The sequence below is a fragment of the Quercus robur genome, chromosome 10, assembly GCF_932294415.1.
Source record: "Quercus robur chromosome 10, dhQueRobu3.1, whole genome shotgun sequence".
Lineage (NCBI taxonomy): Eukaryota > Viridiplantae > Streptophyta > Magnoliopsida > Fagales > Fagaceae > Quercus > Quercus robur.
In genome coordinates this window covers 1,401,911-1,429,881 of record NC_065543.1, presented here as the reverse complement: position 1 = coordinate 1,429,881, position 27,971 = coordinate 1,401,911, and the positions used below count along the sequence as shown (strand labels likewise).

General features: G+C 36.5%; 1 protein-coding gene across 27 annotated transcripts in view; it reads right to left on the bottom strand.

The window, feature by feature from the left end:
• Window positions 1-27,971, bottom strand: part of LOC126701850 (inositol 1,3,4-trisphosphate 5/6-kinase 4-like) — a 94,407-nt gene that overhangs the window by 17,649 nt on the left and 48,787 nt on the right. For 6 of the 27 annotated variants that reach the window (XR_007647528.1, XR_007647527.1, XR_007647529.1 and 3 more), the window contains exons 1-10: window positions 21,613-21,770; window positions 12,823-12,932; window positions 10,731-11,041; window positions 7,204-10,409; window positions 6,204-6,314; window positions 4,327-4,362; window positions 3,758-3,939; window positions 3,230-3,256; window positions 1,305-1,373; window positions 634-835 (exon numbers count right to left, since the gene is read on the bottom strand). The exons of 2 other annotated variants lie outside the window; for them this stretch is intronic. Coding sequence is in view for 4 of the 25 variants with exons in the window: in XM_050400261.1 (XP_050256218.1) it covers window positions 5,253-5,348; window positions 6,204-6,230 (123 nt within the window). In the remaining 21 variants the exon portion in view is untranslated. Of the gene's footprint in view, window positions 1-633; window positions 836-1,304; window positions 1,374-2,917; window positions 3,022-3,192; window positions 3,257-3,757; window positions 3,940-4,326; window positions 4,363-5,252; window positions 5,349-5,450; window positions 5,494-6,203; window positions 6,315-7,203; window positions 10,410-10,730; window positions 11,042-12,822; window positions 12,933-21,612; window positions 21,771-27,971 lie in introns of those variants that run through there. 19 more of the 27 variants (XR_007647525.1, XR_007647521.1, XR_007647522.1 and 16 more) reach the window with 19 other exon arrangements.

Here is a 27,971-nt window from a genome sequence, read left to right as displayed (position 1 = left end):
GTTTTCCGCTTAGAAAGATTTAAAACTAAATTCCTCCAACCCCACCCAATCTCTTACCACATGAGCTCATGTCTAATTGGCTACAGAGACACTGCAGCATAAAAATAAATAAAAAATTCAAAATTAACCTACGGATCTACAAATAATTACAAGATTACACTTGTCAATACCTGCTTACATACATATATTGTAAATTACATGCATATCTATGTGTAGGAATTTTTAGTTTTTAACACTAAAATTAACTATATTGATTCAATTTGTAGGATGAGAATTTTTATTATAACAAATTACAGGGAAAAATGTTTTGAATATTTATAGTTCAAAAAATAAGTGTGGTTTCCACGCATTTTGAATGAATTTCGATGAGTCTGATGAATATATGGACTTACAAATTATTACTGTATTTTTATTGGGTTCATTAACATGGTGAGCATTTGACTTTGGCCAAGACCAAAGCTTGACAAGATTCATATTGGCATAATCACAAAACAATTCCACCAAAAAAATAAATGACAAGAGCTTCATGTGAGGCTATATATAATAACCAGCATTGGCATGTTCATTTTTTCCCTGATTACCAAGTTCAGACCAGATCGTGAAACATATGGTTTTATGGATCTGAAAAGTCACCTTTGTAAGTCCTGCATGCCGCTGGTGTAAACTATTTTGTTAGAGAAGTTTGTATGACTCTTCAATTCAATGGATATAATTTCATCAGTTGCTTATGGAGAACTATGTCAACCTCTTGTAATTGAGGTGATAAAGGAAGCTCAAAGGTGAGGGGCATGAATATCAACCCATTCTGAGTAGGAAACAAAGGAAATGCACCCCTCTGCAAAAACCAGGACAACTTTCATATTGCATGAATCCAAATAGTACAACTAGAAAACTAAAATTTATCATGAGCATAACTGCATACACGACCAACCAAAGTGCCAGTAACATTCATCAAAATCAAATCCAACAAGATCCCTTGGGCCAAAAGCCATGTGATCAGATGATAATACATTCTAATCCATCATATTTCTTATAATTACTGAATCCAATACTTTTCTTTCAAGGAAAAACAAAAGGCAATGAAATGGAGTCAAAACCACTTTGAAGCATACAATTCCACATACCAAATTCTGTTAGTTTACAATATCACCTTAACATGACACCTTGATCAGGGACATTTGCAATTTTGTGTTAACTTCATGTATGTATATGGTATCTTATGAGGGGGAAGTAAACTCACAAAGTTTTACTTCTTGTCTTTTTTCCCCACTAAAAATGAATACATTTATTCATATAGGGCTCACCTTAGCAAAATCTTCTTCACGAGAAGGTTTCATAACGTATCCAACAGTCACAACACTGTTACCAGTTGCCTGCTTGCAATGCAAAACATATAAAAAAAAAAAAAGTCATGAATATTTGCAACAAAAGAAGGTACCCAAAGGTGTACTTATTAAAAAAAAAGGTAGTCATACGTGAATAATAAGGTACATTCATAAGCTGCATAGTAATGCGACTTGTAGCAATCAAATTCTGAAGTTATTTTTTTTATAAGTAAAACAATTATATTCAAGAGAGGAGAATGTTCAAATACAATGTGTGCAATGAAACACTCCTATAAAAAATTAGGATCTAAGATTCAAAAGACCTATAAGGTCTAGAAAAGAGGATGAAGGGATGCTACCTAGGTTAGTCATCCAATCATACAAGGGTTTTAAAAAAATTGTTCAATAACATGATTAGGGTGCTTGAAACTAGCAAAAGCTTTTAATTCCTTTTTTTTCCAAAGTGGCCACCAAACACATAGCAAAATTTCTTTTGTATCTTTTTTTTTGATAAGTAGAATTGCTTTTGTATATAAGGTTTGTATATAAGGTCCATTATAGTGATGCATCTTCCTTGCCAGCATTTCAAAATCTGTTGCAAATTTTTTGGCAAACCACAAATTACTCCAAATAATGCAAACACAAAAGATCAAATATCTCATGCCAAAAATAATGGAGTAAAAGATGTTCAATTAACTCCCCAATATTCTTGCACATATAACACCAATTAACAAGCATAATACTTCATATCCAAAATCTAAATTTTACCCAAGGTAAGCAACTTTACCCAAGGCAACTTTACCCAAGGCACCCATATGCTTCTCCACGGGAATTGCACTTAGATAGACTCTCTCAAAGTATCATAATTCGAATGAATTTTAAAAGTTCCATATCAAATTAACCTCCATACTAATTGTTCCTATTCTTGACTAGACAAAAAATCGAATACAACAAATTAAATGTCCACAGAATCCAGTTCCTAGTCCTAGAACAACTAATTTCTAACTGAGGATTCCAACACTGAATACTTCTGTCATCTTCATTGACCAATAAGAAGCCATTGAAGCTTCTTATCCACTGCCAATCTCAACAAACAAATCTGGAAAGAGGTCTTTTTAAAAGGAGAATCTCCACACCATAGGTCATACCAAAATGAACATTCTACCATCCCCCAAGAAAATTCAGATGATTAAAAAGGAGTTCTGCCCTGCTCTAATACTCTCCCACAAGCTCACCACTGACCAACTCCATGGTCCAATAAGGCTTTATTTAAAAGTACTCAATTTATGAATTCCCAAACCTCCCTCCTTTATTGAAGAACATTTTTTTGCCCAATCTACTAAAACTTAGACTTATCACCCATCTCTCCCTACAAGAAGTATCTTTTAACAATAATATAAAGCTAAGGTAGCCCCAAGACATTTATAATAACAAAAACCTACACCCTTCAAGAACAATGATATAAAAACCAATTCTTAAAAAATCTAGACTTATCTGTTTCTCCAAGTTATTTATAAACATTAAAACTAAAAATTAATAATAATAAAAAAGATCTTCCACAATTGGAACAGTGATATAGGGACAAAAGTTACTGTTGAAACCTTTCTATTTATGTAGCACATGGTTGAAGGCAACTCTACTAGATTGTTGATAAAAATCATGCTTGAGTTCTCACATGCACTGCCACCTTCAGTAGCTGTAAGCAAATGACCAAATAGACTAAGCAACGAGTTTAACTTTAATTGGTTATGCAGTCAAGAGAGACTATCAAATTCTGGCCAAGTAAAAAGCACATATAAATAGAAAGATGAATATGAAAGACAGAAAATGACTAGGCTCAAAATATAATTATGCCTAAAAATAACACCCTATGCAGTATGAACACAGAAGAGGGAAGTGCGCACCATCTGCTGGTTCTTGCCCAAGAGATCCTGCAACAGAACATCAAGCCAATTAGATGTTTGCAGTTTTCTTTCTGGTAGACACAAGAAAAACAGATTACAAGGTCCAAAGAAGTTAAAAAATTATAGGTCACTGACATCCCATCAAGATAACTGATTTCCAGAATAGGACACTCCTGTACCATTGTCATTTGTAGCTATCAAGGCCACTGCAGTCTCTAACCCAATTTATGCTTCCATCATAAAACCAAAAACTTCTCCTAAATCGCATATTTTTCTACATAAGATCCTAAAGATCTCACACCAAGGTAATCAGAATTAACTAGATGGGTGTATAGATTCTTTTATGTTAGACAAAGCTCTAGACACATTCCAAAGAGAGCTCAGCTCAATATACAGTTTGAGACACCCAAAGTAGTATAAAAAGATAATACTTTCCAGAAAATCCAGTCTTATACTCTTATATATCCCAAGCCAAACAAAACTCTGAGGCTTTCGTCATTGGGGAAAAATAGGTGTTGTGGTACTCACTGAAAACAACGATCAGCCAACCGCAATTGCTTAGTTTAGGAAAGAATTCCTTCTTCTTGTCAGAAACTACGTACAAAATACTGCCTCCAGTGTCCCCCCAAGCTATATAATCTCATTTTTAGCATCATCTGCAGAAGATGCGTTCAAGAGTAAAGCATTGCCAGACTTTTAAAAAGACTCACCTATAACAAGAAAATACAAATACGTTAACAGCTTTTTGATCAGGATTAAAGAAATTCTGTCCAAATTTCAGTAGTGTCTTGAACCAGTAAAAGGACATTACAAGTAATTAGCAGCTTAATACTTAACGCTAACAAAATGGAATAAAATTTGTAACCAAATAAATAATGATACTAATAAAATCGGGGACAGAGTTCAACATGTGATTCCAAATAAAAATTTTAAAATTTTTTGAACAATGATAAGATTAGAAACTCACTTTTGAGAGTGTTATGGATCTCAAATAAATGAGAATGACAATAAATTTACATCATATTGATATATTTATATCTGTCAAAAAAAGAAAGAAAAAGAAATCAATGTTATATGAGTAGCACAAGAAAAACTACCTTATCACCTGAGAGCCCCGAGTCCTAAGAAATCCCCTGCAAAAATAAGGCGAAGCATGTTGGTCAATAGGATTTAATACTTTTAGAAATGCATGCCATATAAGACATCCATTTCTTAGAGAGTAAATTTTCTATGTTATCCTCACTAAGTCAAGGATTCAAAACAAAATCTTATGAGAAAAAGAACACAGTTTAAGTTGCATTAATGGCAGGAAAAACACATGAAAAGATTTAGACTTTCCCCTTTATTAAACTACTACTTTTCTTTTAAGAATAAAAAAATGTTTATACTAAATATTTATTAATACGAAATCAAAGGAAAAAAAAAAACTCATCAATAGAATTTGAACAAATTTATCAAAAGAGTATATTATTCAACAAAATGAGAGAGATTGACAGCCAGCAGAAAAGGATCCATGGCCAACCCCAAATTTTGGAACTAAGTCTAGGTGTGGGTGGTGGTGGTGGTTGTTATTGTAAGCATGCAAGCAATAAAACACTGATAATTAATTCATTAGGATAATCAGAAGCATTTGATTGACAAAATAAAAGATACCCAGAACACAATTTATAGTTATAAATACATAAAGATTGAGTAATTGATCTTAAAAAAAGTTTGTACACCTCAAATCAATGAAAACCCAGAACGGTTGTAATAATATATTGGGCAAAGAACAATGAAGTTGAAGAAAAGAGAGAGAGAGATACTGAAGGGATTTTGGAATGGCGAAGCTTGCGGAGGACACACATTTCGAGTTGACATTGCATGCATGCCTTTAAATAGACTAAAAGTTTTGCTTATATAGATATGCACATTGGCTACAAAACACAATGACTCTATAACACACGCTCACACTCACACACCAGTTTGAATTAAATTATATATACAAATCCCAAATGGTAAAAGAGAAAACATATTTAAGTACCTTGGCATTAGTTCTAATCAAGTTGGCTATTTTTCCCAGACACAAACATTTCTGAGCTTCATGAGTTTGCCTTAAAATTCTAATTTTGGCAGGTCCCTTTAAAAGGTAAAGAGAACGTAAATAGAAATTTATTAGAATAATAAAACACCTTCAGTGCTGTCTGAAACTTTATAAGAAAGTGAGTTAAACTTTGCTTACACTAGTAGAACAGGGAATCACATAACTTCATGAACCAATAAAACTGACCTCCCAATCCAAACATGAAAACAAAAATCAATAAATTCGCCAAGGACTGATTCATGAACTATCACATTATCAGTTCAAGAAAGCAGGTGTAGCTATTTGACAACAATAAGTGAAGGTTTCAAGAAACAGAGGCCAAGAATTAGCATGTGGACTTCAGGCTCTAATAGTGATGAATCCAATTTCCAAATTTACAGAAATTTTCAATTTTGAAAAATAATAAGGTAATAATTTGATGAAAGAAAATAGGCTGGTAAATAGAAATTTGGAAAGAAACAAGACAATTGCTAACAATCAGAAAAAAAAATTAATTACTATACTTTTAAAAACTTTTTCAGTGTTCGTGATAATTTGCAGAGACAAAAATTTAAGTAGAACCAAGCCAAATGACAGCTAGCACAAACTTTTTAATTATATTATGCTTTTAGTAGAGTTTTTCAAGTGTGGCCACGGTGGTTTGTGAGATTGATTTCTACTATTAATTTCAAAAGCTATAAAACCAAATTGTAGCATTTATATATTTCTTCAATGGCATCCAATTAAGTCTTCATACTAGGAATACTACCACCCATTACAAATATAAGAGAATAGAAGAGGATATAGGGTAGTATGAATAGACTTAGTCAGCATTGAACTGAATTAGGTTTTGTAAATGACCAATTATGAAGTAAATTATGTACACATAATGCAAATGGTAAGAGAGAAAACCTGAAGTGCCTGGGCATCAGTTGTCATCAAGTTAATTATTTTTCCAAATGCAAACTTCTTGCCATCTTTTTGAGTTAGTCTTCAAAATCTTTGCAACGTGGCAGGGGCTCCCTTCAAAAGGTAAAAACCATATATAGACATATTAGAACCATCAACTCCTTGTGCTGCCTGAAATTTTAATTTTAATTTTACTTGCACTACAGGAATGGGGATCACATAATTTCATGGTCCCCTGTAAAACTGACCCCCCAACCCAAACAAGAAATGAAAATTCAGCAAGACCTTCACCAACCCAATTTCTCATTCTTATGCAACTAAGCTCCATTTTCCACAATAAATCCACCCTCATAAACAGAGCAATTATGATCCAGTGCAAATCAATAAAATCTACTGTCAAGTTTTAGATAGCTGTAAGTAAAAGAATTGATCCATGAACTCTTACAGTATCAAAATGCTGATCGAAATAATGAGTATGTGGACAGCTCTAACAGTGATTGATTCAATATTCCAAATTTCCCAATGTCCAAAAAAATTCAGTATTGAAAAATTTGTAGAAAGAAAATAGGCTAGCAATCAGAAATTCGATAGTAGCAAGACAATAGGTAACAATCAAAAAATTGTTAAATAGATTATGCTTCTAATTATTTTGGTAATTTGCAGCAACAAAAATTTGAATAGCGGCAAGCCAATTTGAATAGTAGCCATCACAAAATTTCTAATTAAACTCTTGTTTTAAAAGCTTTTCTCAAATGATTGCAAATATTTTCATAAATAGGAAAAAAAAGAAAAAAAAAGAATTGGATTTATTTAGTGTAAGCAGAAGGATTAGTGAGATTAATTTGTACTATTTAATTGAAGAACCATTAACCCAAATTGTAGTATTTATATATATTTTCTTAATCGGGTCCAATTAAGTATTTATACCGGAATACTCTCACCCATTACGAACATAAGAGAATAAAAGAAAGAGGAAATAGTAGGGTAGTATGAGTAGACTTACGGATAAGCCTTGATTTTAACCCATGGAACGTGGCTAATCTTGATCCGCTCATTGTCTTCAAATTTGGGGCAATTATAAATGATCAGCTTTTTCAATTGGGTGAGGCGTCGCATGGCTTCCTCCGCGGGTAGATACAGCAGTGTCCAGCAATTCACAATATACAGCCGTTGAAGAGAGGAAAGATTGCCCAACCACTCTGGCAAAGCTACCATCTCCATAAATCCCTCTATCCACAGAATTTTAAGGGCAACGAAGTATTGAATTTGGTCCAGGAGATAGTCACACCATGTTAGCTTTAGCTTTTGGAGGGAGGCGTGAATGGAGGAAGAAGAAGGCAGATGACAATCCCCATTCTCCAAATATTCAACACGCTGTAACCCATTGGGTGGGTCTTCATTACCACCCCTTATTATGGACGGGACACCTGGCAATGACCTTATCTTACGACAATCCTGTACTACCAACTTCTGAAGGGACCAGACACCTGGCAATGACCTCAGCATAGGACAACACTGTACTACTAACTTCTGACGGGAAACATGCAGTGAGTCTGGCAAATCTGTCAGTTTCTCACATTGAATTAAGGTCAACTCCTCAAGACAAGGAAACACAAACAACACCTCATCTGCGGTTGTCAACTCCTTTGCATCCTTCCACTCTTCTAGGGCTTTCATCCCCTCCAATTTGAGTATTCTCAATGCTGGAAATAATGTAGTAGTATTTCTGTAACTTCCATCACTGTAAAAGTAAAACTCACTTCCTATACATCTTACCTTCCCCATTCCTATTATTTCAAGAACCCTAAGACAGGGTAATTGCCCCAGAGTGGGAACTTCTTCACATTCCATACAATATCTCAAATTGATCTCAATCAAATTGTGATATAGCGAAGACAAACCAACCCATGATGGGAATTTCTTTCCAAGATACCTTTTGATTGTTAAGCTTTTCAAATTTGGGTGAGGCTGGAGGCCTTCCAACACCTTTTCATCTTTATCATACCAGCCCAATTCTCTACGAAGAAGACTCCAAAATAATCCCAAGTTGAATATTTCCTTTTCTTTTAATTTTGCACTTTTGGCTTCTTCCTCATCTTCCACATTCTCTAGACTCTGTATGTTTATTTCTCCTCTGAGATTCTTCAAACATCCCAATTCTTTAATTCGATAACCTTCATCTGCACCCACCCAAAAAGATTGCAATGTTTGAAGGCAAGTCAACCGCCCCATATTGTTAGGTGTTCGTATAAAATGATCCCAAATATGATTGATATGATTAATATGAATATGTCTTAAGTTAATCAAATTGCTTAGGTCTTCCGGAAGCTCTTCTACACGGCCTTTAATTCTTAAAGTTTGCAAATTGTATAGTTTGGTGATGGATTTTGGTAATTCTCCAATTAAGGAGCTTGAAATGTGAAGAAGCCTCAAATGTATTAATTGGTCAATTGAATCTGGCAACTCCATTATACTATCGCCGAATAATTTTAAAACGCGTAAGCATTTAAAATTTGATAACATGATGTCAAAGTTGAAATTTTCTGAAATTAATGTGCGCAATTTTGTAAAATCAACTCCACTAAATGAACTTCCTAGTGTTGTTTTGCCATCAAGTCGGGCAAATAAATGTTGCATGCTACTACCATCGTCCACTGAATCTCCCTCCAAGATTAGAGTTTCAAATTTTGAAATTGAGAGTGCAAAGTCATGCACCAAATCATGCATTTTGCAGCTAATAATATTACTGTATGCATCCTTTCTAGCATTTTGGAAAAAGGAAGTGGCCAACAAAATATTGAAATACATGCTACCAATATCTTCCATCATTATATTTGCTTCTTTAGCGAGTTCAAGGAACCCTTCAGCCATCCAATACTGAATTACTTCATCCTTTTTCAAGTCATAATCTTTGGGAAATATTGCACAATATGCAAAACATCGTTTTAAAGATGGTGTTGGAAGATGATCAAAGCATAACTTAAGCACAGGAAAGATGTCACTGTTATCTTCATCCAAAAAATCCCAAATTTTATTATTTTGAATCTCTAGCCATTTGTTTTTATCAAATTGAAAGCACATTGTTCCCCCTAAAACTCTAGCAACCAATGGAACCCCTCCACATCTTTTAGCAATTTCCATGCCAATAACCTCCAAATCTAAAGTTAATGGAATTCTTCTATCTATAAATGTTCTTTTTTTCATTATACTCCAACAATCATCTTTTGATAACTTCTCTAAGTGATGTGGGGGATGTATCTTCATGATTTGCCCCACATTCTCATTACGGGTTGTAACAACAATACTATTTCCCATATTGGAATTAAGTTCTAATAAGTAACCCTTTAAAGTATCCCATTTCTTAGGATCTTCATTCTGCACATCATCAAGTATGAGAAGATATTTTTTCGCCACCAAAATTTTTGCACATATTTGACGTACTTCATCATATTCTAAATCATCAAATTCTAAATCACTCAAGTCTTGTCTAAGAGAATTAAGAATCTCTCTTAAAATCCCTTCAACATCAAATTTTTTACCAACATTTACCCATGCTAGTACATCAAAATGTTTCTTTATCTGTTCATTGTTATACACAAGTTTTGCTAAAGTTGTCTTTCCAAGACCTGCCATACCCACTATAGGGAGAACAAAGATAACCTGTTGATTGCTTGAACTGAGTATGTTTACTATTTTTTTGATATCGTATTCTCTTCCTACAACTTCTGAATCATTGAGGAGGGAGTCTATATTCATGTCCAAGCTAATTTTGGGGATTGAATTCACCAACTCCATTCTAAGGCCAAAGTCAGCTACATCATTCACAATTTCATCCAACAATTGTTTGATGGTCTTAACTTTATCAAGATTGCATGGTGAAAAGTTACATACCTGATCCATCATTTGATTTTGAATCTGTGCCTTTTGCAAAAAACTCTCATAGCTAAATTTGTCTAGCACATTATCAGCATCATAAGCTACATCTCTAAGATTTGTTAACCATATCCTCATAGACTCATCACTTGATTGCCTCTTTTGAGCATCAGCTAACACAAATTTAATCTTGAATAATGTTTCAAGAAGATTTATCAACTCCACCTTGAAACTCAACTCAAAATTGATATGCTCAATGGCAAGTGAAGACACATTGGCTCTTAGTCTGTCCACAACATCATTGAGGATAATTTCAGCCCAATATTCTTCCTCACCCTACAAAGAGAAAATTGTATTAAAATATTTGCAAATGGTTAAAAAGTAGAGCAATGTTTATTTCACACCTGTTGTAGCACATGACCAGCACACACATACTTTTTGCACTGAAATCTGAAGTCAGATTTCAGTGCAAAAAGTGTGTGCGCAGGGTTGTGTGCAACCACCAGTGTGTACTAATATATATACTTCAGATTTCAGTGCAAAAAGTGTGTGTGCAGGGTTGTGTGCAACCACCAGTGTGTACTAATATATATCCTAAAAAGTATTGGAATTGTTAGAAATAAATAACTATGTATAGAGTTGGGACTAGAAAATCACCTGTGTGACAATTTTAATCATCTTCGTTTTTGATTTTGAACCTGAGGTTGGTACACTTTTAGGTTTTTTGTTGTTCCCGTGAGTTACTTGAGCTTCTCTTTTTTTTTGAGTTGCTTGAGCTTTTTCTTGAACATCTTGAGGCACGGCATTACATGCCTTAATGTCATGACCTGGAACTCCGGCCAAGTGTGCTTTAATCCTTGATGCACCTCCAGGAAAATCTTGTTTACAATGATTACATTTGAAACGGCCATTTACATTCTCAGCATGATCCCAAAATGGATCTCTCTGTCTACCCATATTTCTTTGCTCTTGCAATAAATAAATAACACAATATCAAAATCAGATATAAATTAATTCAGATAAAAATTAGTGATATAATATAGTAATTCTATTTGCAAACTCTCAACAATTGTTACTATCTGTTCCTTCATGAAGTGAAACGAAGCCTAGGTTGATAGCGACCCATATCTGTGTCTATTTGCACCTATGCTTCTGCATAGGTATGTTTTTGATTGTGTATATTTGCACGTAACAAATACATAGAATGATCCTATTAAATAATTTAAAAGACGCAAAATAAAGGTAATGCAATATATTTTTCATGTTTATCATAATAATGCAAATAACAAAAATGGCTAAAACACAAATTTTTCACAAAAAACCTCATCCATGATATATCAAAACCACCTAAAGACAGCCTCCTTTCATCTTGGTGCAGTATTATTATCTTTTTGCAGTAGTTTGGGATCATTTCAGCTTTCCCAGAAAATATTTATTGGATTTCAATAAGTAGGTACACAAGGAGTTTATTTATTCAAGAAAAAGAAGAGTACAATCTTGTTATTTTCTGTAGTACCATACAGCATCAAGAATGAGGCAGTGACCAAATCAGATGTTCGACCATTATTAATTTGTAAACCCAGTTCACACAGTAATTTATATATATATATATATATATATATATATAAGTTGCATTCAAATTTGATGGCTAGACTGGTTTGACTCTTTAAATTAATTAAATAACAATGGTAAATTACATTGCATATATGTATTTAACTTAACCACTGTTTCCCGTAGAATTATTCATGTGAAAATGGAAGTTTCTAATGGCCGATCCATGTCTTTTAATTTTCTTCATTCTCTCTCTCTTTCTATAATTGCTAACAAGTGTGAAACTTCACTAAAATTTTCTTTTTTTACATTGTACTGTAGTATAGTATAATGTAAATTTATATTATAAACACACAAATAGTGGTAAATGTTATACACATTTACAAAATATGGTAAATATTGTACACTTTTTACAAATGTACATTTGTTACTTTTTGAGTGTTTAGATTGCAAATACGACCTAAACATATAGGGATGTTCCAGGCTTGAATGTGGACAACTGGACATCAGAACTTAGCGAATGCCATAGTCATTGAGGCTAGCATGTTACATGCCTATCATTTTTGGATTCTATAGGTTATATTCGTACCTATGTTGAAAATTTTAGAAGAGTTCCAACTATAATTAATTTGGTAGCTAGATATTTGTCTATAATTTGAATTATTAGATTTGATTTCCATATAGTATAATCTATTTACTAGATTTAAAATAAACAAAAGAAAAAAAATAACATCATTTGAAATTGATAATTATTGGAAAAAAAATATTTACGATTTTTGTCCCACCCCACCTCTTCTGGAACTTGATAATTGTTGGCAAACAAGCAATGAACTTGTGATACTCTCGTAAGAATTCGACAAATCTTTCTAATGGAAATCTTTTTCCAAACTTACCCATAAATACTTCACTCCTCTCTTGACACCCACCAAGCTAAAGACTGGGTTGTGTGGCTGAGAAAAGATTCCTTCAAATGAGTGTTCATTTGTATTATACTTATTTTAAAACTTGTAAAATTTGTGTCGTTAATTTCACTTTTTAATTATCTGTTTTGGCTGTGGTTTGAACTTTGAACCTGATAAATGCAATAATATTCCATGCTATCTCCTTTGGTTGCGTTAATAAACTATTTTTTCCTCAACGAAAAAAAGAAAAAAAGTACATAGCACAGAGACATGTCAAAGAGGCAAAGAGAACTTACTTAAATAGCTTGAAGATAGGTAGATCCAGTGAACATTGGGAAGAATTAGAGAAACAAACAGAACTAGATCTCAATCGGTAGATTACCAGCAATGGATGTGAAAGGAAGATCTGAAACCAACAATGAAAAGAGGAACAATATATTCATATCTAAACCAAAAATAAAAAAATAGGAAGAACAAAGAAGCAACCAGTTAGTAGTTACAGTATGTCATTGAAACTCACCGGTGATGAGAAAGAAAGAGGCACGTTATCTCTTTCTCTCTCTACAAAAGTTTTGTATTACGTTGGTATCATAAGATAAAGACAACACTCCAAATACAAGCATATTCCTTATTCAAAGGTAACTATTTAATTTCTTGGTTAGTATGTAGTGTCAGATATGATATAAATATGAATATGATGCAGGTCTGAAGATAAAAAAATTAGAGTTGCACTCTATTTTAAGTTTTTAACTCTTCTAATCCACCTAACCTAGAATCCCCTTTGTAGGGACACGTTTTGCGACAAACCGCAGTAGAGTTGGGTTCGCACGTGAATGAGCCCAGACAATATCATTTGTAGAGAGTGGGTTCGAAAGGCTAGGCCTTAGTTACCCGGTGGTGGTTTTGGTGGTGTTCACATGTGATTTAAGCGTTTTCACCCTTGGGGCCTTCCTTCTGGAGGTAGACTGGGGCCTTTATTTTCCTGGCCAATCTTCCCCCCCCCCCCCCCCCATTTTCTTAGATTACTTAATTTTTCTTTTATACTAGTCTGCATTCACTTTCCTTCGTCCACGTGTAGGGTCGACATTTCCAAGACTGATACTTGTCCTGTCAATCCAAACCCAAAGTTGTTGGGAGTGGTTAATAAAGTTAAGGGATAAGGCTCTGTTAGGCGCAGAGATACGCATGGGGAAGATGGTAAAAGCAGCCTTTTCTAGATATTTTAGATTTCCCTTCAAGCATGTCCCCTTACCGTTTTGCCCCTCTTCTTGGTGGATCTTTGGGTCAGCCGAGGACTGCACTGTCCTCGGCTGCTTCTCCGGGCCAATTGGGCCTTATTATTCTTGAGCTCGGGCCATGTCCTTTTTCGGCTTAGGCCTTTGTACTCTCTATCAGCAAGTGGGCCTGGCCCATCAATTATTGGACCCCACAATAGCCCCTCAAAACCCTGCTGTCCGACATCATGGTTGGAGAGGGGGGTTTTGGTAATACCGAGCCTTTATTATGGCTCATTTAATTCTTCCCTTGACTGGTGCTGGCGACTCTTCACCTGCCCAGAGAATGTACCGGCCTACAAGACGTTTCCCTTGATTTGCGCACGATGCGTTTATGCCGTTTGGTTATCTGAAGCGCGCCTTTAATGTCTTCCCTTTACGAGGCCTCCCAGATTCAACGGTTTTTGATGGCGTGGGGGAACGAAACGGACGCATTCATGTTTACAGATTTCCTTGGAGATCTGAACGTATTATGTACTCTTTTCCTCGTCCCTTATATAAAGAGAGAAGACAAAAGCTTACTTTCTCATACCTGAGTCCCACAGATTCCTCCCAGAGTCCACCTCTTCTCTCTGATTATACCTTATTCGATAGAAAGTTCACCACAGTAGTTAGCCATGAATAAACCACTTCACTCCCAAAAACACCATGTCCCAATAAAGCTCGAGATGGCTCGGTCAGGGCAAGGATGGCGGAGACTCAAGATTCGTCTCCTCTTCCCTTTAGCCAAAATCCGAAGCAGGGACTCGTCACATCTCACTTTCGGTGTGACCGAGTCAAAGACATCCATTATCACCACCCTTCGCTTTGTCATGAGCATATCTAACATGGCACCAGTGTGTTAGGAGTCAGGACTGGGGCAGGGACTAAGTGCCCCTGCTTCTTCCTCTCTTCGTTCACTGGCGCCTCCTTCTGCCTCTCCTTCTTCTTCTTTCCACCACCAGATCCATCCTGGTGCTTTTCCTTCTCCCTCTTTTGCTCCTTTTTCTTTCTTTTCATCTTTTCCCTCTTCTTCTCCTCCTTCTTTTACTCATGTCCTCCATCTTCCTCATTCATGTCCTCCATCTTCTGCTCATGTCCTCCATCTTCTTCTTCCTTTGCGCTCTTTGGTGACAAGAGCTTGCTGAAGTGCTTCCATGTGTTCCAATTCTTCTTCCTTCTCCTTTATCTTTTTCTAAAAAAGGTTCTTCTCCTGATACGAGCAGTACTGAGGCAGAGATTGGAGAAACTTTGAAGGCGAGTTTAAAAGGCACCTAACTGTTTACTTATCTGTATTGCGGATGCTAGTGTTGCTTTGGCAGTTCATCTTTTGTATAGGCTTGTTTAAGCCCTTCTTTGTACGTTGTAATAATTTTTCACATTAATAAAAGTTGTTGTTACCTTATTTTGTATGTTATATTTTTATGTTTTTACAAGTTTACCAACGCTGCTCGGCACCGTAATATAGCATTTGAATCAATGATAACTAAGGCTAAAATGTTTGCTAATAAAAAGGTGTCACCATAACTTTAATAAAATTATTTAACATAGCAAAGCCGACCAGTGAGGAACTAAACTCACCTTAAAATTAGCCAAGATGAGGACTAAGTGCTCGATACAGTGTAGGAAATAACTATCCGAGGACATTTCACTCGCCAAATGGACAGTTTCCTTAGGTTAATGAAAGTTGGGTCGTTTCGCCATCTTTTTAACACACTGGCTTTAACCTTTTACAGTATTTGAGCCGAGAACCTTCCCCATTCGAGTAGTCGGTTTCCCAAAAGGCTTGAGTCCGAGGACTTCGTAACGCCTGGATTCTGTCTTAAACTTAGATTTTTTCTCATTACTTGATTTCCCCATAGGCTTGAGTCCGAGGACCATGCAAGCCCTAGGTTCTGTCAAAAACTTAGGTTTTAGTACTTGGTTTCCCCATAGGCTTGGGTCCGAGGACCATGCAAGCCCTAGGTTCTGTCCAAAACTTTTTGAGTTCAGTTTCTCCCTTTCCTCAGGTATTTCACGAGGTGCCGAGCAGCAAGTTGTCCTCGGCAACGGTTATTCCTTGGTGTGGGCCATTGCCCCTGGGCCCCCATGCAGAACAGGCCTGGGCCGCGAATTCACTTGGCCCACAACTTAAAGGGTATTTATGTAGTTTTTGGTTACGTGGTACTTTCTGGCGTCCCAATGTTCGAGGTGCACCTTCCAGAGACTCCTTTAATCCCCTGGTTACAGGTGGCGTTGGAGATTGAGCCTAAGCCATCTTGTCTGTAGCGTTCCTTGGGGCGCTGCGTGAATTAAATGCCACCACCTTATCTCTTTAAATAAATAGGAGAGAAAGTTACTTCACCCTCGCACCAATTCTTTAGTTTTCTCCCAAATCACAGCTCCTATATTCAGTGCTGTCCTCCCTTAGCACAACATGTTTGAGGCGAGGGTTGGGAAGAAGGAACTCTCTCCGCCACAGAAGCGCCGTGCCCTCATGAAACTCAAAATAGTGAGGTATGGGCACAGGAAGCATAAGTTCAAGAGAATACTCCATTTCGATCGAGGGGAAAGGATGTCTCTCCCTCTTTTAGTCAAAATCCGAAGCAGGTTCTGTTCATGCCAGAATTTTGGTGTGTCAGAAGAAAGATTCTCCGCCATCAGCGCCTCTGCCTTGTGGCGGGCAAATATTTAGAGAAAGCCCCTCAACTTCCAACTCCCTGCACCTTTCCTTCAGCGGTGTCAGGCTCAAGTTGGGTCTCTTTTGCTGTTTGAGTTGTGGGCATGCGAAAGCATTGAGGAAGAACAAGGTCTTGGCGCTGTAGCCAACCTCTCCTCTGATCTACTTCCTCGGCTTTACCTTATTCTCTTGTATCTTTCCTTCTTTTTGGTTATGTAGTGAGCTTTGACACAAACTGATTCCAGCTTTTCATTGTACGCTGTACTATTTCTTTGCTTTAGTAAAAAATGGAAATTTCTTTACTTGTTTTGAATGCTGTTCCTTTGACAACATTACTTTGTGAATGGGTGTGCTCCATGTGTGTGTTTCTCCTCGGCGGTATTTAAAGCAAGAACTCTTGAAACACAACCCAACTAATTCTAATCTACCGACACTATCAGGCATAATAATAATAACTCATAATAAGCTAAACTTAGGAAACTAACCGAGATAACGGTTGAACGTTCTGTAATAAGCGCGAGAGTACTGTCTGAGAACGACGAATTCTAAATAATTCATCCGAGGGAGTGACCGAGCATTGCATGACTTCGATTATGCTTTTGGAAACACGTTACTCCATTCCATACTGGTCCCTTTAGTGTTGAGGATCTGAGGGCAAACTAGAGAATCCATGTAACGCAGTTTTTCCCTTTAAGTAGTTGGTTTCCCCAGAGGCTTGGGTCCGAGGACCATACAAGGCCTTGGTTCTGCCCAAAACTTGTATTGTCTTTTTAAGTAGTTGGTTTCCCCAGAGGCTTGGGTCCGAGGACCATACAAGGCCTTGGTTCTGTCCAAAACTTGTACTCTCTTTTTAAGTGGTTGGTTTCCCCAGAGGCTTGGGTCCGAGGACCATACAAGGCCTTGGTTCTGTCCAAAACTTGTATTCTCTTTTTAAGTGGTTGGTTTCCCCAGAGGCTTGGGTCCGAGGACCATACAAGGCCTTGGTTCTGTCCAAAACTTGTACTATCTTTTTAAGTAGTTGGTTTCCCCAGAGGCTTGGGTCTGAGGACCATACAAGGCCTTGGTTCTGTCCAAAACTTGTATTCTCTTTTTAAGTAGTTGGTTTCCCCAGAGGCTTGGGTCCGAGGACCATACAAGGCCTTGGTTCTGTCCAAAACTTGTATTCTCTTTTTAAGTAGTTAGTTTCCCCAGAGGCTTGGGTCCGAGGACCATACAAGGCCTTGGTTCTGTCCAAAACTTGTATTGTCTTTGTAAGTAGTTGGTTTCCCCAGAGGCTTGGGTCCGAGGACCATACAAGGCCTTGGTTCTGTCCAAAACTTGTATTGTCTTTGTAAGTAGTTGGTTTCTCCAGAGGCTTGGGTCCGAGGACCATACAAGGCCTTGGTTCTGTCCAAAACTTGTATTGTCTTTTTAAGTAGTTGGTTTCCCTAGAGGCTTGGGTCCGAGGACCATACAAGGCCTTGGTTCTGTCCAAAACTTGTATTGTCTTTGTAAGTAGTTGGTTTCCCCAGAGGCTTGGGTCCGAGGACCATACAAGGCCTTGGTTCTGTCCAAAACTTGTACTCTCTTTTTAAGTGGTTGGTTTCCCCAGAGGCTTGGGTCCGAGGACCATACAAGGCCTTTTTAAGTGGTTGGTTTCCCCAGAGGCTTGGGTCCGAGGACCATACAAGGTCTTGGTTCTGTCCAAAACTTGTATTCTCTTTTTAAGTGGTTGGTTTCCCCAGAGGCTTGGGTCCGAGGACCATACAAGGCCTTGGTTCTGTCCAAAACTTGTATTCTCTTTTTAAGTGGTTGGTTTCCCCAGAGGCTTGGGTCCGAGGACCATACAAGGCCTTGATTCTGTCCAAAACTTGTACTCTCTTTTTAAGTAGTTGGTTTCCCCAGAGGCTTGGGTCCGAGGACCATACAAGGCCTTAGTTCTGTCCAAAACTTGTACTCTCTTTTTAAGTAGTTGGTTTCCCCAGAGGCTTGGGTCCGAGGACCATACAAGGCCTTGGTTCTGTCCAAAACTTGTATTCTCTTTTTAAGTAGTTGGTTTCCCCAGAGGCTTGGGTCCGAGGACCATACAAGGCCTTGGTTCTGTCCAAAACTTGTACTCTCTTTTTAAGTAGTTGGTTTCCCCAGAGGCTTGGGTCCGAGGACCATACAAGGCCTTGGTTCTGTTCAAAACTTGTACTCTCTTTTTAAGTGGTTGGTTTCCCCAGAGGCTTGGGTCCGAGAACCATACAAGGCCTTGGTTCTGTCCAAAACTTGTACTCTCTTTTTAAGTGGTTGGTTTCCCCAGAGGCTTGGGTCCGAGGACCATACAAGGCCTTGGTTCTGTCCAAAACTTGTATTCTTCTTTATTTATTTATCTTCCGAAGGTTTAGCTCTTCGAACAAGGTGGGGGAAGCTAGTCTGATGTTTGAAGCCCCTAGACTTGCCCATGCCATCGACACTGTGAGACGTAGCCCCTAATGGGAACTTATGTTGGAATAGCAACAATGTGTCACTGGTCATAAAGGCACCCTCATAGACCTTTGTTCGACAGAAGCTCAACTTCACCACCGCTCGAGCTAACACGCAAGCCTTCCCCACAGACGGCGCCAATTGTAGGGACACGTTTTGCGACAAACCGCAGTAGAGTTGGGTTCGCACGTGAATGGGCCCAGACAATATCATTTGTAGAGAGTGGGTTCGAAAGGCTAGGCCTTAGTTACCCGGTGGTGGTTTTGGTGGTGTTCACATGTGATTTAAGCGTTTTCACCCTTGGGGCCTTCCTTCTGGAGGTAGACTGGGGCCTTTATTTTCCTGGCCAATCTTCCCCCCCCCCCCCCCCTTTTCTTAGATTACTTAATTTTTCTTTTATACTAGTCTGCATTCACTTTCCTTCGTCCACGTGTAGGGTCGACATTTCCAAGACTGATACTTGTCCTGTCAATCCAAACCCAAAGTTGTTGGGAGTGGTTAATAAAGTTAAGGGATAAGGCTCTGTTAGGCGCAGAGATACGCATGGGGAAGATGGTAAAAGCAGCATTTTCTAGATATTTTAGATTTCCCTTCAAGCATGTCCCCTTACCGTTTTGCCCCTCTTCTTGGTGGATCTTTGGGTCAGCCGAGGACTGCACTGTCCTCGGCTGCTTCTCCGGGCCAATTGGGCCTTATTATTCTTGAGCTCGGGCCATGTCCTTTTTCGGTTTAGGCCTTTGTACTCTCTATCAGCAAGTGGGCCTGGCCCATCAATTATTGGACCCCACACCCTTAAATAAAAAAAAAAAGAGTAAAATATCTGTTTTAGTCAAAATTTTGACCTTGCCTTTTGATAAATTTTTTTTTGAAGACCCTTTTCATAAAATTTCAAATTAGCAGATCTACCGCCCTCTAAAAAGATAAAACTAAATTTACATTCACCAAGGTATTATCCATGGTTAAACTAATTTCCTTCGTGTACAGTACTTCATGTGCCATGAGGCCCATGACAGAAAGAAAAAGACAAAATTAAGAAAATAAGCGAATAAAAAAAAAATATAAGAAGAAAAGCATTTATTATTCAAAATTTATCTCTCAATGATTTTATATCTAAAAATTCGATTTTTTTTTTTCGGTCAGCTGATATATATATATATATATATATATATATATATATATATATATATATATATATGCCTCGTTTTATAGGATTGCTCAAATCTTATCTTCACCTGAATATCTTGGATTCTTAGCCCTTAAAGTTTGTGATTATTTTCATTTTAGCCTTTTATATATCAAAATTTTTATTTTGAGTACCATTCATTTTTTTTTTTTTAATTTTATGTTTAGTCCTTAATGAATATGAATATTTTGAAATTTAAAAAGCCAAATAGAAAACTGAATCAACTATAAAAGGCTAAAATAAAAATATTAGAACATAAAGGGCCATTATGGAAACAACTCTAGACTTTAAATGCTTAGGACTTGTTTGGTAGCAGAATTTTTGTTTTTGTTTTCAAAACAGTATGAAATCAATTTTCAAAAAATTGATAAATTTCAAATTTGAAGTGTGAGTTTTTTTTTTTTTTTTTCTTTTTTTGTGATAAAGATAAGCTCCTTAATTTAAGAGATAGGAAAGTTTGAACAAAACTGTGAAGTCTACTATTTTCAATTTATTTACAATTATGTCATTAAAAATAGTTATTGTATCTTGAAAACACCAACCCAGCCGTTTTCAAAATTCTATTCTGAACAAGGAAAATAGGATGCAATTTTTTGTAAACTGTATTTAGAAAATATTAGCTAAACAATAGATTCAAGTATGGGACCCTCCATTTTATGGATTACAAAACAAAAAACCATACTTAAATACTCTTACCAAACAGACCCTTATAGTCTACTTTACTCAATTTCTTATATTACAATATGATCAAGACTCTCCCAATTTTTCCTAACTTGAAGTTTTGGCCCGAAAATCTCACTAGTCCATAGTCAAATAATGGGCATAGGGCCTAGGCTCACTCAGATTGGGTTAGCTCTTGGGCTTAGGAGATTTCTCATTTCCAATTAGAAAAGAAAAAAAGAAAAAAAAGGTAGGATAGGAAAGAATTAAAGAAACAAACATACAAAGGCAAGATGAACAAATTCATATTCCGATAGATATGAATAATGATTAATACTAGGTGACATGGAAAAAAGTTGTGTATAAAATGTATGAAAAACATAATATTATAATAAATACCAAAAAATGTTAGAAAACGAAGTACAACATAAGATATTTATTGTCTGTGGTATATATGTATATATGTTTATGAATGTGTGAATCGCTTTTAAATTCTGTCCTCCCTATAATCAAATCATGGCTTGGCCACTAAAGAGAAAGTTTGGATTCAAATGAGATTTCTAATTTAAATTATAAGAAAAAGCTTGACTTGGATAAAACTCTAACAAGGTCCGTATACCTCATAAAGAAAAAAAATCATAAAGAAGGTAAGTGTCATGATATGAACATATTTTCAAGGGAATACCACAGATGAATTTACCCAAAAATATAAAGATTTGAAGTTCAAACTTATAGTTTAAATGACTTGAATAAATTAGATTTTTTTTTTCATATTTATATATGGATTTGAAATGATTAATAATTAATAGAACTATTTATTCATCCAATTTAAAAAAAAAAAAAAAAAATGAACAGCATGAAAGTCAAGTTAGAGTGCACTTACTGTAGTAGGTTGCAAATAGGTAGATGATGCCTTCAATGGACGTCCGGAAAAGTAAGAGAGAGAGAAGGTAAATAGTCTGAGAAGAATAAGAGGAAGAGGAGAGAATATAAGTAATATATGGTCTAGCAATGTATAGCGCGTTTCTGAAACTTTGCTAATTAACAACAGTTATTGGAAAAAGCACCACTTGCAGAAAGAAAGATGCATTTATTTGTATATTTGTAAAGTAGGACTAGGAAATCCACCACTCTCCGAAAGACTCCAAATTCTCCAATTTATTAGAGCAAGTAAGACCATACCACTCAGTCGAAAGAAGATGGGTTTATTTGTATATAAGAATACACAACTCAATAATGCTCGGTTGGATTCCTTGTACCCAATAAAATATATACATATAGATGAGCATCACTGTCAGCAATTTGTTCGAGGGGATTTAAATAGCAATATGTTTCAACTCCAATGCTAACTTTCCTTGCAAGTTCTTAGAAAGTTCCTAGGCCATTAGCATATACATCGACCATTGCATTGATTTTAATTTATTTTATAATATGGTAACTAAGTTTATTGAAGGGTCATCAATGATCTTTTCTTTCTTACTCATCATCACACCTATAAGTAGTCCCAGCGTGCATCTGTGATTATCAGCAGCACTCCTGCTTCCTCCTTGTCCTTGAAGATTTCTCTCTCAATATTAAATTTTATACATTCCTCTAGTGTTCATTGTTGGGTTTTGTAGAGTCTAGTTTTATTTGATCCGATTGATGACTAGACTGCACCCGAATAATGTTGCGTAATTTTTAATGGGAGATTTTCTGAAGCTTAGTTTATGGAAACAATGTACTGTTGCACTTTGTATTTTTTTTTTTTTTTTTTGATAATAGTGAAATTCTTGTAACTCTATGGATGTAGACAAATTGCTGAACCACGTAAATATTGTCTTGTGTGTAATTATTTTTCTTTGACGTTTGTTTTCTCTATTTTTTTTGTCTCTCACAGGTTGAGAATTTTGAGTTAATTCCCTACATTTATTATCTTCATCAACTTGCTATTATAATAAGAATGAAAGGGGCACGTTATCTCTCTCGAGACGTTGAAAAAACCTGGAATTTATCTCACGACTCATGCCAAACATAGTATATAATTGCTATAAAGCAGAGCCTTAGGATCACGCCAGTCGCCAGTAAAGGCCGAATTTTTTTTAAAAATTAATTTGTCGGGCGTGGATGATTCTTTGAAGCAATAATTCCATAAGCAAATACATAAGGTTATTTTACTTAAGTTATAGGTGTGAAGAGTGAAACTGACCCACTTTCATTAACTAGTAAGTGATGATAGCCGTCAGATTTGCAATCGTAACATGATCGAAGTTTGATCCGCCACTTAGAGGAAAGAGATGAGACGGTCTACCCGTCTTTTTTACACATACGAGAAATCACTCTGAGAGAAGAGTTTTTGTATTTTCAGTTCTCTGTTGTTCCTGGCACCACAAAACTCTTTCATGGCGCCATGACCGAGATGGACAAACTCCTATTCTTACCGATCAAATCTACAATCTCTTTACACTAACTAAATATTCGTTTTAGTCTTATTTGCCAGCTTGACTGTGAGAAATTTATAAATTAGAAAATAAAACCTCCCTCTTATTAAATCTTAATTTACGTTCACGTACGAATCTTTCATGAGCCATGATCAACTAAAGATTAATACTAGGTGACATCGTAAAAAGGTAACTGTTTAATTTCTCGGCTAGTATGTAGCGTCGGATATGATATGAATATGATAAAGGTCTGAAGATAAAATATTAGATTCATCCCAAAAAAAAAAAAAAGATAAAAAAATTAGAGTTGCACAGGAGTATTTGTTTTTAACTCTTCTTAATCCATCTAACCTACAATCCCCTTAATAAAAAGAGTAAAATATCTGTTTTTTTTTTTTTTTTCAAAATTGTCACCTTGCATTTGATTAACCCTCTTAAAACTAAATTTACGTTCACCAACGTATTATCGATGGTTAAACAACTTTCATTTGTATACACTTCATAATCATGTGCCATGAGGCCCAAGACTGAAAGAAAAAGACAAAGTTAAGAAAATAAGCGAATAATAATAAATAAATAAACTAAAATGAAAAGCATTTGTTATTCAAAATGTATTTCTCAGTAATTTTATATCTAATATTAATTCTAATGCTTTTTTTTTTTTTTTTTTGTCTTGTTGATGCATGTCAGCCAAAGAAAAAAAAATCTAATATACATTTGCCTCATTTTATGGGATTTTTTTCAAATCTTTTTCACCGGAATTTCTTATATTCTTTGAAAGTTCAAATAATGTAAAAACACCCTTGAACGTTTAGACCCCTAATTTACAAGTTACCAATTCAAGCTTTATATTAAACAATTAATGTGCGGAACATAAACAAAAGCTTAATACAGAATTGGTAAACAATCTATGCCAATTAAAATCACATCCACAGCAGAAAATAAAAGGCAAAGATAAAGAGAAGAGAGATGCAAACACAAGGACAACACACGATGTGTTATCGAAGAGGAAACCGAAGCTCTCGGCGTAAAACCTCTCGGCCGCCCTCCAAGCGGTAAATAATCCAATAGAAAATGTAGTTGGGATACATGAACAACAATAGACCCTCTAAGCCTAATCTATCTAGTGTACCTAAGCCCTCCAAGCTTCTTGCTCCAACGAGGTTGCGCCGAACCTATTTCTTTTCTAGCTTTCCGGATTCCGCTACTTGACTATAGCATCAACCAATGTAAATTGATTCCTTCCTAACTGCTTCCCAGAACACCAAACAGCCCTCTCACAGTAATGGATATGGTGAGAAAAGGTTTTGGTAAAATGCCTCTCAAGGATTAAACAATAGAGAGGAAGAGAGTTGAGGAAGTTGAAGAGTCTCTTATGTAAAGATTGTTGATGAATCAATCTTGTTTTACTCTAGGGTTTATCTCTTAAAATTCTCTCTGGAAACTCTCATTCTTTCGTGGGTATAAGGGGTATTTATACTAGGGTGAGAATGGAATGTGAAACGTCTGGTTTTTCAAAACAGGGCTGGCTCGCGGCTTGGCCTCGCGACTTGACTGAGTCGCGAGATCCAGCCGCGAGATAACAGAACGGCCAGTTGTCCTATTTTGTCCTGTAGTGCTCCAGCTAGCATGATGCTTCAACTTCTGGCATGCTTGGCACGTGTGCTGCTTCTGGCGGCTTGCAGCTGCGAGTCACCCGTGAGATCCAGTTGCGAGAATCTGTTTTTTTGCACACTTTTGAGCATTCAACACTCTATCTTACTCACTACCCTTACAACAAACCCACCTAAATATAGGGTTACTAATTGCTGAAATACAAGTAAATTTGGCACAGAATAAAGCCAACAAGATGGTTGATTAAATTCAACCTTACAATCTCCCCTTTTGGCTATTTCATGACAAAACCCTAAAACAGACTCTAGACTTAACATGTGAGTTGGGAACAGTTGAGCAAAACTCACTCACACCTAATTCTAAAAACTGTGAGGCACTTGAATCATATGAACATGAAACTCCTGAAACACAATAATACACCATGATCATTGTATGCAGAAAACATGAAATGCATATGAAACAGGCATAAAGTGATCAAGCAAAGATGAAGTTAAGAAACAAACCATGACTTGATCAAACAAGTAATCACTACCAGGTAGTGATCACAATGCTTATTCACACTTGGAATGAAGACTTGAACATACAAGTTAACAATAACAATGCAAGTTACTTGTATACCCAACATTCAACCAATGCATAATACACTAAGTATATGCATCTAGGAACAATCCTATAAGGGCACAAGAGTGACAGTACTTAACAAGAAAATGCATGAAATTTAAATAGAAGTACTGATTTAACAAAAACATAGAGGCTGCATAAAGCATGGTACAAATCATAAAGCCTACAAGTAACCCTAAAAGCTTACACAAGCAGCATGGGTACAAAATACATTATACACTGAAAGACATCAACAATATATATATATATATATATATATAAAGTAAACCAAGTTTCAAAAACATCCATGTGTTATGAGTTAGAAACAAACATACACCAAAACCACAGTGTATCAAACCCATAGTAACAATAAATATCCAAAAACATAAACCTATAAATTAAAGGATAAGACTAAAACAAAAGTATGTGTACTCCCCCTATTACTATGCACACTTCCCTTTAAGCTTTCTCCCCCTTATTGAATGCTCTCCCCCTTTTTAGCACTAATAGCTAAAGGCTGTCGTCTAACTTTTGTTGAATAGCTTCTAGTTGATTCTCCATGGTCTCGAGTCGCATTTGAACATGGTTGTTGGTGGAGTAGAGAAGTGTCACTATTTCCTCAATACGTTTCTAAATATTTTCAAGCAAACTACCCACTCTATCAGTTTGAGGATCAGACTGTGCTTGCGGAATGCTAGTTTGTTGAACTTTAAGGATGACACGTGAAGTAGGTGTGGTATGTACAGGTGTCTCTGATTTAGGAGCAGATGGAGTAACCGGAGAGATGCGTGCACTCTTTGGTGTTTTAGAGGAATGACTTATGCTGGCTTGTAGAGTGAACATGGAAATTGGACGCAGACGGGTCATCATTTTTCCATCTGAGGGAGGAACAATGCCTTCATGAAGAATGAACTTCATGATGAGACTGCAAAATGGAATACATCCTCGAGCTGCAGATCGAGCCGCGGTCTTCCTCATGGTTTGAAAGATGTGGGCACAGATATCAATGGGGGCTTCTATAATAAGATCACAAAAGAATTGAGCTCTTCCAAGATTTATGAAGGTAGTGTTGGACAGTGGGTAGAGATTAGAGAACATGATCAGCTTTAGTGTGGTCAACTCTGGTGCAAACTTTGCGGTGCTTATGGATGTGCCTATACTGGATACTTCATGATTAGGTCCTAGAACTTGTAGAATGTCTTGAGTCTCTTGCGTTCGATCATCATATGGAGTTAGGTCCACATCCGTAGGTCTAGTGATGTGGAGAATTTCGGCTATGGAGTCTGGAGTGATGATAAATTCCTTTCCTCTTACCCAGCAAACTAGCGCAACTCCAAGATCACTTGAATTAGAGTAGCATTCCTTAACTAGTTCATCCATTGGATCGACAAAATTCCCAAATAAGTTTGCCCAATCTCTTGGCTCAAAGATTCGAGGGATAAAAGTGGTCCCTATGGAGTGAAACTCAACCACCCGTTCCACTATGGGAGATGCCTATAAAAAATGTTTGAGTAGATGTGTGAGGTAAGCGGGGTTCTGAACCTCTCCAAATTGGAGTCTTGAGATGACTGAGATGAGAGTGATGTCCTTTTAGTAATTGGGGTTGATGGCTCATCAGCAACAATGTCTTTGCCCTTAGAGGAACGACGAGACATCTGCAAGAAAATAGGCACACAGCAAAGAACCAAAAACAACACCACAAAGGATAGATATCAACTTGATTAGATTCAGATATGAGTGTAAACCAGAGATATCATACACAAATACAAACATAAGTCAGGTCAGTGCCAAACAAAACCATAAGCAACACTGAAGTGCAGAAAGAGGCAGGTGCATCAAAATGGTGATATTGCAAGAGAACACAGAGAAACACAAATTTATAAATAACTGTCAATGAAGTGAGGAAGAGAAGTCCCATACATTTTCTTGATGATTTTATGAAGAAATGAAGCAACAATGGAGTTCGAAGTGGGTTACACGGAGCGTTTGGGAAGGAGACAGTTAAGAGAGAAGATGAACAGTCACAAAAAGTTAGAGAGAACACTGAAAAAGATTTTAAAAACTACCCTTATTGTGCAAAACACGCATTTTTCGCGGCTTAGGTAAGTCGTCAGATACACCCGCCAAAACAGTTCAAGTCAAAAGTTTTGAAAAATTTTCTAAGTGTTTTTCACGACTGGAAGTCTCACTCGCGAGTGAGTCGTGAGCTGAGCCGCGAAAATCTCTGTGTACCCCTCGCGACTGGACCTTTCAATCGCGAACAAGTCGCCAAAACAAACCCGCGATCTCGCTGTGGCATGCAACTTGACTGACCTGCGACTGAGTTGCCAAAACAGGACACACCATTTTTGAAAATTTTCAATTTTTTGTAAAAACAAAACACTTTTCCAAAAACAACTTAAACACTCAAAAATCTTTTTGTGTTTGAATTAACAAAGATTGAGCATGAAAAAACACATTTTATTAAGTACAATCACACAAATAAATATAGCATTCATTGAACAAAAACTTGTGTGTTGTGTGTGGATATCAACAATGAGATAGTCCTTAGTCTAATGTGAAGTTTCAATGATCAATTCAACCAAGGCATACACAATTAGCACTAGAT